At 54.4% G+C, this 10,015-nt stretch overlaps 5 protein-coding genes across 5 annotated transcripts; 4 read left to right on the top strand and 1 right to left on the bottom strand.

The window, feature by feature from the left end:
* Positions 1-481: 481 nt before the first annotated feature.
* GLOTRDRAFT_50449 (uncharacterized protein) lies at positions 482-1,351 on the top strand (the record flags this gene model as incomplete). Its single annotated transcript, XM_007872805.1, has 2 exons — positions 482-666; positions 730-1,351. The coding sequence occupies 2 exons, from the start codon at positions 482-484 to the stop codon at positions 1,349-1,351; spliced, it is 807 nt and encodes a 268-aa protein (XP_007870996.1).
* A 2,492-nt stretch (positions 1,352-3,843) lies between these two features.
* On the bottom strand, positions 3,844-4,492 carry GLOTRDRAFT_96993 (uncharacterized protein; the record flags this gene model as incomplete). Its single annotated transcript, XM_007872863.1, has 2 exons — positions 3,844-4,373; positions 4,414-4,492. The coding sequence occupies 2 exons, from the start codon at positions 4,490-4,492 to the stop codon at positions 3,844-3,846; spliced, it is 609 nt and encodes a 202-aa protein (XP_007871054.1).
* Positions 4,493-6,367: 1,875 nt separating this feature from the next.
* GLOTRDRAFT_66873 (uncharacterized protein) lies at positions 6,368-7,494 on the top strand (the record flags this gene model as incomplete). The annotated part of the gene is made up of 6 exons (XM_007872862.1): positions 6,368-6,741; positions 6,809-6,867; positions 6,930-6,994; positions 7,050-7,110; positions 7,181-7,400; positions 7,460-7,494. Coding segments are annotated over exons 1-6 (792 nt in total), but the record flags the coding sequence as incomplete, so codon positions are not given.
* Positions 7,495-7,601: 107 nt separating this feature from the next.
* Positions 7,602-8,572, top strand: GLOTRDRAFT_50528 (uncharacterized protein; the record flags this gene model as incomplete). The annotated part of the gene is made up of 4 exons (XM_007872861.1): positions 7,602-8,060; positions 8,113-8,198; positions 8,259-8,325; positions 8,387-8,572. Coding segments are annotated over 4 exons (798 nt in total), but the record flags the coding sequence as incomplete, so codon positions are not given.
* An 830-nt stretch (positions 8,573-9,402) lies between these two features.
* GLOTRDRAFT_133888 (uncharacterized protein) lies at positions 9,403-9,970 on the top strand (the record flags this gene model as incomplete). The annotated part of the gene is made up of 2 exons (XM_007872860.1): positions 9,403-9,887; positions 9,946-9,970. 2 exons carry the CDS (start codon positions 9,403-9,405, stop codon positions 9,968-9,970), a joined length of 510 nt encoding a protein of 169 aa, XP_007871051.1.
* Between the last annotated feature and the right edge of the window lie 45 nt (positions 9,971-10,015).

Here is a 10,015-nt window from a genome sequence, read left to right as displayed (position 1 = left end):
GGAAGGCGCGAGGTGATAGCGAAGGAGCCATGTGGCTGAAAGAGCACCAACTCGTTTTTCGCCAACAGCATCTGCTCTCGTCCAGGCTCTTGTTCTGAAAATGGCGGCTACCATCGTCTATATATTCGCTGCCTCGTGTCGATGTCGAGCACCAGCCCACCGCCTCTTCTGTTATCGACTAGCAGACCAGCCCAGCCTCGGCGTTAACCCCTCCTCGAGTCACCGACCCGACCTTCTTGCGCATTATCCTATTGTTGCGGTCACAGCGCCCGCCGTCAATCACTGCTTGGAAGACATCCTTTGTGCACTCGGCCCCGCAAAAGCTGTACAGAGCGCCTCCTGAAAATCCTTTTCTAGTCCATCTAATCATCGCGGCATTCGACTCGCGCACAAAGCACATATAATCTCTACGCGATTATAATAAATTACGCTCAAAATGTTCCAAGTGGCATCCCGTCCCCAGGCTACGTCCTTCCCGTCCATGTCCTCGCTCGCCGACGAGCTCCCCGTCTACGCCTCCTCGTCCGCCCTCGTCCACCTCCCGCGCAGCCTGCAGAAGCCGCAGTACAAGGAAATTAATAGAGACGCCCTCGCGTCCGTCGAGCCCGGTCTCCGCGACGTCCCGGTCGAGTACGTCCTCCGCGGGATCGCCAAGCAAGCATCCGAGTGAGTCACCCGCCCCCGAGAATCGCGTCCCCCCAAGCTAATCATACCCCTCCCCCCTCCCAGGATGCTCGCGGCCATCTCCGCCGTCAGCCAGTCCGTGCCCAAGGCGCTGCCGCGCACGGGCCTCCCCTCGGGCTTCTCCGCCTCCGTGCCACCGCAGGTCGCGCACAGCGCGCCGACGCACGTCCTCGCCGTCGCCTCCGCGGGCAACGCCGCGCCGAACGTCACGCTCATCCCGACGCACCACCTCGTGCTCGCCGCGCACTGCGCGAACGTCCCCGGCCTCCCGCGGTCCGCGCCGAGCAACGGCGGGCGCGTGATGCTCCCCGTCGTGCCCTTCACCGTGCCCTCCGCGAGCACCTTCGCGATCCTGCACTCGTACCTGTACACGAAGCGCCTCGACTCGCTGCTCAACGCGCTCCTGCCCCTCCCCGCGCACTTTGTCCCGAGCACCCTGCAGTCCGCCGCGCAGATCCACGGCGACGCGCGGAAGAGGGCCGCGCAGCACGTCGCCGCCACCCTCGGCTACTCCGCGGACCACCTCGCGCGGTACGTCGGGCTCGTGCACTCGCTGTGGAAGAATATCGTGTCCCTCGGTGTGTACGACAAGGAGCTCTGGCAGGCGCTCGACCTCGCGTGGGACGTCGTCGTCAACGCGGTGTACATGGCGAACGGCAGGCAGTGAGCGGGCAAGGGAAAGGAAAGAAAGGAATCGATCGCGCGATAAGCGGATTCTGCCGGCTGGTGTCGTCATAGATGCCTGCGTCGCTGGTCGACACTAAACTTCAAGGCCGATTTGGCCCCCTCGACGTTCATTCACTCGTTGATTCATGCTAGATTCTCTGCATCTACTGGAACTTCAAACGGTCTATCAGCTACTTGTATACTCGTTTATTCTCTCTACTGACTCAGCACCCGGACTGTATTATTCCAACGCCCTGTTGTTGTATGCTCCATGCTTCCATTCCGCATCGTCTTGTTCATTGTTCACTTAATACCCTCCACACAACTCATCACATCCTGTAGCACTTGTTCTCGTACCTCGTACCTCTATCTGGCTGTTTTCTGCATTGCATTGGATATTCGGATGTGTTGTCGACTTATCTTATCTCATATTGCGGTTCGTGTGGTAATTAATGAAAAGAAGTCGTCGTGCGTCTATCGCTCGCAGTTGGCGCAAATACTTGTACAGTAAGACGAACACGGTCGACTGGACTTACACAGTATGTCCAGAAAATGGCTCTGGCCTCGCACCTCGAGCAGGATCGTCTTGCGTTCGTCTTCACCTCCTTTTTTTTGGTTTACCAGAGTACTGGAAGTTGAACTGGAAGTTTTGGACGAGTGGCACTTCCTATCGACTGATCGGTGGCAAGCAGCCTCCGGATCCGGATCCGCCATGGGCAGTCGGCCATCCGGACCGGCGACCACCAAACGTGGCACGTGAGCAACGCGTCGCTGCCGCCCTCCAGCGCGGGAGATGTATCGAGGGACGTACGTACGATCTATCTTTCTGTCTATCTGTCTACGAGGTGTTAGTGATTGACCTGCAAGCCGCTGACGCACCTTATCACACTCGAGGTCGGTCAGGAAGTTACGGTCTGTGCCGTCGGACGCTTGTATTTCGGGAAACGTGTGGTTCGCTGTCACGAGGACCTGCTTCGGCGAGAAACGGTGCGGACGCCAGCGGATGGGCGTTGCTTTCGTATATCCGGGAGCTTAGAATCTAAACCCTCTTAGATTACGCCAGCGCATGGTCGAGAGCCGGAGAGACGACTTGACGGCAACGTGAGACACGCTGATTTCAGTCGAGGAGTCCAGTGGGTATTGGCCGCGCAATATACGAATACACCGCACAGAGATCCCCGGCAACCGAAGTTTATGCCCATAATGTCGCAGATCCTCCAAGAGTAGCGATTTCTGGACAGGCGAGGAGCGTGCAGCCAAAGGGGTAGACATGGCTGGTGGAGAGCCGCAACACGGATGCCGAAAACTCGCCAACGACAGCCTAGCAGACCAGCCTGACAGGACCGAGGAAGGCCCCGGAAAAGTATCATCCTCCCGTCAGGACAAGCCCATCGGACTCGAAATAAAAAACGGCTGCACCCACTTTGATCCCTCTCAAATGCGAGACTTCAATGCTTACTAGTATTAGACGTCGTGTGCACTGGGACTAGGGTCCTGGTGGAGGGCTTTCTGAAGATCTAGAGTGTACAGCAGTCAAGTGCGTCTGTATCACCTCTCCTCCCAAACGATCGATCTCCTGTCAAGACTGAATTCCCCGCTCTCGACGTGTCATGCGCTCAGCTTGGAAGGGCAGTGGTCCCTCGTGATTCATGATTCAATGAATGCAGAAATGCAGAGAGAGGCACATATATTAGCGACGCATAACGGACGGCCGTAACCAAGTCCATTGAGCCCCTCCGAGTGCGCAGTTTGAAGAGCCCGGACACGAGAACGCCGAGTCGGATGCGGTACAGACTTGGAATGAGTATTCTATACTTAGCCGTTCGGGTACAGGAGATGGGCGAACAAGTTGAAGGCTGGTGACAGGACAACTGATACAGGATGAGCTTCAAACGCACTGACAACTGCGAGCAGTGAGTATCCCGTAGAGGACAGATGTGATTGGCTGATCGCGAGCCGAGCGGCGTGGCAACGGTTTTCGGTCTCTGCCATAATCACATGTTGACTTCGTCTGGCAATCGAGCGTCCTCTACATACATGGTACAGACGGCTAGCCAGTCGGCTACTAGGGCCTTGACATCTCCTCTACTCACTTATAATTTGCATTCGACACTACCACCGGATCCTAGCACAGGTAAGCCTACATCTTATCTTGCCGCACCAGACATCACGATGCCATTGCCTGGAGTCAGGACCAAAGCGTAGGGGTGTGCCGATGGTCTCACGTCAAAAGAGTATTTTATATGATCAGACGTTGGTGAGCAAGGAGACCAGTCGACGTCTTTGCCGTACGCAGCGCACTGCAAGTATAGGTCCTTCCATGACCAATATTACATGTGATCTCAGCATGTGGTAGGAAAATGATTACATCAAGGTAATAGAATCCGCGTCGATGAGGTATGATAAAGGCCTTCCATCGCGTTCCACTGAAGGGCTGACTAAACAGAAATCGCTCCCAATCAAACGACTGTGGGAATTGACCGCTTGTGCCCCTCATGCGGATAAATTCTTCTGGGGTGTTGTCTCCAAGGCTAATGCCTCCCCTTCTCTATCCCCCACGGGGAGGTCCTCCCAAGTCGCAGAAAACTCTGCGTCTTTGCAGTTCACTGCCCAAGTACTGATCTTGTCGCTGGAGGTCCAGTACTGGCCTAGCTTGGCCAGCCTGCGCCTGAAACGCCCAACTTGATGCAGGCGAAAGTTGGCTAGCCAGGAATCCCCTCGTTTCGCTAGCTCAAACTCGGCTCCATGGAGCAGATCACCGAACTTGTTTACCGAAAGATAATATGCAGCCGCAGACACACTGGTAAGCACCTCAAACGACAAGGCAATATGCCTTTCGCTGGTCACTGAGACAATATGCTGAAAGATCGGCTGCATATATCTCCAAGGTGAGATATCTGTCTCGGCAGGGAACAGTTGTTCTGCGATCTCTGGTACTGGTGTCCTAGTGGGTCTCGAGGGAGCATGATCGATGTTCCACAGGGCACGAAGGCATGCTTGAATATCACGGTGTTGAACAATCTCTGAAAATTTCCAAGGTCCTTATTAGCGACAAGGCCATACGGTATTGACCGGAAGTGTTGACTGCATCCGCTCGTGAGAACAGATCTTGGCGCCAGATCAGTCTCACGTCACCAGCCATCGCATTATGCGGCGCAGAAGGGGATCACGTTTCAGTATTGTGATTGTAGTCCTCCTCTGTCTTTATGTCGGGAGAAACAGCAGTGTTCGTATAAGTACAAGGCTTCGCGTCCATCAAAAAACTTGGACCCCCGAAGTACAGTCACGACTTCATCCTTCAGAAATAGAGCGTAGGTCAGGATGACATTGATTCTTCCACGCAGTCATGCTTATGCATATATTTGTTAAGCTTGGCCATGGAGCTGAACACGCCACTTGCAAACAGCATTCAACTTTTAAGGTGCTTCTGGCTTTCCAAACTGCATCTTCAAGGCGCGTCGTTCCTAGCCTGGAGGAAGAAGAGGTTAGCGAGAGAGATCTACGGCTCACTCTGCTCAATGGTTTGGCCACTCTACTGTGCACCGGCGAGAACGGCCGTTCGTTGGCCGTCACGATGGAAAACACGGAGGATGGGCTTCGGTTAACCCTTGCAACCGCTGCCGATACCCTGGATAGTGAACGTGAAGCCGCCGATAAACTCTTTCGATTATTGCAAGATGAAAAGACCGACATAGAGAGTCTTTTTAATACTGCCATATGCAGCGGCGTGGAGCGGGTCAAGAGATTGATCAAAGACGTAAAGACGAATCCCGAATTGTTCCCGGAGATGTCCCTCATAGATGAGGTCAACCCGTGGCGGAGATGCGAGGAGGAGATACCAATGGTTAGTCGGGCGCGGGAGCTGTGTGGAGAGGAGAGATCCTTGCCCCAAGCAGACCTTCTGAAGCGACTCTTCATCTCACTCCGCAAACAAATAGATTCCCTGGTCGGCACAATCACGCCAGAGAACATCAGGGGTACAAGGATGTTGGCCCAAGTATACCGCGTTTCTTGCCTCTGCGACATCTTGGGGCGTTCGAGGTTCTTCCGCCGCGTCACTAGATTAAATATCTTCGAGCCCCTCAGTCATCATGCTGCAAGTCTCATGTCCGCACTGCTGGTTCTCGGCAGATACTCTGGTGCCGCCGCGCGACTCTCGAAAAGGGTTCGCAACATGAGAGGACCCATCAGCTATGTATGGGACACAGAGATTGCTACCCCTCCCGCGCCCAAGGAGCTGGTCCTCGACCCTACTGCATACGAAGCTTTGAGGGCGGGTGAGTATGTAGAAGCCACATCGGGCGAAGAACGAGACCGTCTCGTTCTTCGGTGTGACACCGACGAAGCTATAGTAGAGTCAGAATTCAAGGAATCCTCGTGGAAGAACCGAGTCACGGTCTTCCTCCACCCCGAGCTGCGATTCATAGTCCTCGCGAAGGATACCACCGAGCGCATCTTAGGTATCAGCGACGATCTCTGCTTTCATGCAAGCGGTGGATCAAATATTACAATGAATCCACTGAGCGGAAGTGGATCGTCCGCCCGGGACTCGACGTACCGGACCCTACTTGGATGTATCCCCAGAAGCATCCACTGGAGCAGCAGATTGAGCCACTTATTTCCGAGTGGACCGACACACTGGTCCAATTCCGTCTTGGTGGTCTATCGTTCCGCCGCGCATTGCTCTTATGGTAGTGATGTGCTCCTGATATACCGTACTCAGTATGGTTTGGTATATACTAGAACTGTTGTTCGAGATGCTAAGTGAAGTGATTCGGAATGACTCAAGTGAATTGTCAATACGGCGAAAGCGTACAATTATCTGTGATTACTATTCCATCTTATACTGGGCCTGTGCGGATTCTGAGCGTAAATACATACCGAAAAGATATAATATCAGCCCGACTTCTGTGCATGGCATAAAACTTTTTTCTGGCCTAAACTCAAGTTCGAGAATATGACATACAGCGGACGCGTAGAGGAGGGACGTCAAGGTCGTCACAAGGTTAGGGTTCCCCGATAAGCTCCAGTCCTCCCATGAGTCCTGTCCAACCGACGATAAACAGGCCAGGGTCAACCTTATCATGGTCTCCAGCAGCATCCACTTTTCCTGCTCTCCCCCCTCCCGAGCCCGAAATGTCCTCAGAGAAAGTGGGATACCGCGACGACCTAGAGAGCGTGCCCTTCCCGCAGCCGCTCCCCAATGTCGAGGATGAGTCGGACAAGCGCCTGCGCGACCTGGGGTACAAGAGCGAGTTCCGGCGGGAGATGAGCTTGTTTGGAGTCCTGGGCATATCGTTCTGCGCGATTGGGATCCTGACGGGGATGAGCAGTGCGTTTCAGACGGGGCTGTTCTCGGGCGGGCCGCTAGGGTTGTTTTGGGGGTGGAACGTGAGTGGTTTCTTTCGTAGTGCTGTATTGGGGACAGGAAGTGACGGGTGATGTGGATGTGGGGTAGATATGCAGTTTGTTCATGCTGCTCATCGCGCTGTGTCTCGCAGAGATTTGTAGTGCATAGTGCGTGGACCCTCGTTTGGCATATGCTCGGGACGCAACCACTAATCACTGGGATTATGTAGCCCGACCATGGGTGGTCTCTACTTCTGGGTGTGCAAGATGAAGCCCGACATACCCGCGCTTGGCTGTACGTATTAAATGGCTCCACTCAAGTGCCGCGCCTCGGTCTGACCAATACAAAGTCTGCACGGGGTGGATCTACTCGATCGCCATGGTCTTCACTGGTACCTCGGGCAATCTCAGGCAAGTATCTGTATTACCACTCACTGCACCTTCTCGAGACTGATACAATCATACCATTCGCACGTTCAAGCGTAGCGCTATACCTTGCGTCGCTAGCTGAGGTTGGCCAAGGTAGGACCTTGACGAGAGTGGAGATCGCTGCTATTGCTTGGGGCGTGAATATTCTGTCAGGTATCATTAATACAATCGGCACCAAGGCGATCGGAGGGATGAGTTCGTTTAATGTTTGGTGGACGTTAGGAGGGACGTTCGTCCTCGTGATAACGCTTCTCGTGAAGGCGCCTGTAAAGGTACGCATGCGCTGTTTCCCATTTCTCCCCCACGGTATGTGGACGGATGTCGCGCGTAGAACTCGGCGGGATTCGTATTCACCGACTTCGAAAAGTACGTATCCCCGATGACATGCACTCTCAATTGTACTGAACCGCAAAACGGCCAGCTTCACGGGCTGGAGCTCCCGCGGCTTCGTGGTTCTCCTTGGTTTTCTCCAAGCCGTCTATACCCTCGAGGGCTGCGAGACCGCAGCGCAAGTCGCGGAAGAAGCCAAGAATTCCGCCGTCCTCGCCCCGCTCGCCGTCGTCTTCTCCATTGTCGGCTCCTGGCTCATCGGCCTGGCGTACATGCTGGCACTCCTGTTCTCCGTGCAGTCTATCGCGTCCGTCCAGAGCACATCGTACGCGATCCCCATCGCGCAGTTGTACTACGACGCGGTGGGGAAGAGGCTGACGCTGATGTGCCTGGTGGTGATATGCGCGGCGCAGTTTATGGCGGCGGTGACGGCGTTCACGGCGAGCTCGCGGTTGTTCTATGCGCTTGCGAGGGATAATGCGATGCCCATGAGGGGGCGGTTTATGGCGCTGAATAGGAATCAGGCGCCTTATTTTGGCGTGTGGGTGTCGGTGCTGATCGGGTGCATCATCTCTTGTGCGTATATAGGCTCCACCGTTGCGGTAAGTTATGCTATCTCCCAGCTGCGCTGCGTGGAGCTGACGATGTGGGTAGTTCAATGCCATTCTGTCATCCGCGGCCGTAGCTGTTATGCTGAGCTACCTCCAGCCCATCCTCATCCGCTGTTTCTGGCCCGCATCGTACGTTTGCAGTTATCTGAGATGTATTGCAACAGTATAATGACGCGGGCCGTCGTCAAGGCTGTCCGAGCGAGGACCGTTCTCTCTCGGCCGGTATTCCTGGGCGATTAACGTCGCAAGCGCCCTAGTAAGCCAGTTATCCACCCCTGTCGGGATGCTCACTAACATCATATCGCCATGCCCGCAAGTTTACCGTGTTCATCTGTGTCTTGTTCATTCTGCCTACCTCCTATCCGGTGAATTCGATCAACATGAACTATGCTGTCCTTGCGATCGGGGCTGTGATGCTCCTCGTGACATTTGCGTGGGTGGCGTTCGGGAGGTACAGGTTTGTCGGGCCGGTGCGGACGGTGGAGGAGGATGTGAAGGAGTGATGTACATATATGAAAGCATGTGACTGCCAAGGAGGATGAGAGGGAATAAGCTTGGGTTACTACGTCTGGGTGATCGAATTGGTGTGCATGGATGCAGGGAATGCAGGCCATTTTGGACGGTTCGGGACCAGTGGGATCTAGCTTATAGTGACTTGGGGGCACTTACTACAATACGCACATTGAGTCAGCCGAGAAGCATGAGATAATTGAGACAAGGATCAATGTTTTGTTCACGACCGAAGAACGATCATTAATACAGATCATGTTCGGTGCAAGGGTTAGATTTTGCTCGCGTAAGAGGCAGCATTGTTCCATTTCTGTTGGACAACTCTGGGACGAAAAATCATACACAAAATGGTAGGTTCCACGTGAGTTCTTCCATGCTCAATACGGGTACTTGATGTATCCAGTGGCATGTGATTGGTCAGCGCAGGACATTAGGGACCACAACGGAAAAGAGGGTCACTTCCCCCATCACCGCTGACTCAGTTTCAGTGTGAACGACTACTATCATCCACCCTCGAGGGCTGCTGCTAGGGCGTAATCCAGAGGAGAGACACCGGTGAGGGAACACGAGTCACGGTCACACGTGTCACGTGCCGTCTTCGACCGCGGCAACGTGAGAAATTAGTCTAGTCTCTTGCCACAACACGCGTTCCTCGCGCACCACGATTGGTGGCGACGCTCATCAACACGTGTGCTGTAAGGTCACACAGAAGCATTCAGTACAATGGACAATGAACAGCGGACTTCAAACTCCAACGATTTAACAAGCTCGGTGGGTGGCCGTCGCTTTTCAACCTTCTTCCTTGCTGACTGTTGCACCCCCAATGTCTGAACCTGCTGCGACACCACCTCCGGATACTCCTCTGCCTGCTTCCCCGTCTCCCCCACCGCTCGATGATGTCGTGGTGCCTATACCGGGCACATCTGCTCTGGCGGATGTCAATGCCACACCGGCCGCTGGCGACTCTGCCGGCGACGTTGAACGTCCTCATACACCACCTGCCAAAAATAATGCTCCTGTACTATTCAATACTCCGGCATCCCTCCCATCCGAACGACCGCTGTCCTGTACGCGGAAATTTCAGAGCCAGACTCTCCCCATCAGCACGCTACGGACAGAAGCCGGAAGTGAGGCCTCAAGGCTACGGGTTGGACCTGTTTCCATGACCGACTTCTTGCGCATTACGTTTCAACGTCAATTCGAGAATGTGGTCGAGAATGCCTCGCAGGCAATATCCCCGAACGCTCAGATCGGTGTCTCAGCGAAGTTGCAGAGCGTGCCGACGGGGGACGGGGTCGAACTTGAGATGTATGAACCCCTAGTACGTAATGAAATAGTTTTTTGACGCGTTAGCACTGACCCATAGTCCCTCCGGCAGAAGGAAGCGCTGAATAAGATGTGCTCGTCTCTTTGGACAGAGAACCCTCCCATCGAAT

The sequence above is a fragment of the Gloeophyllum trabeum genome (genome assembly GCF_000344685.1).
Source record: "Gloeophyllum trabeum ATCC 11539 unplaced genomic scaffold GLOTRscaffold_00020, whole genome shotgun sequence".
Taxonomy (NCBI): Eukaryota; Fungi; Basidiomycota; class Agaricomycetes; order Gloeophyllales; family Gloeophyllaceae; genus Gloeophyllum; species Gloeophyllum trabeum.
This window is presented reverse-complemented; position numbering and strand designations above follow the sequence as displayed.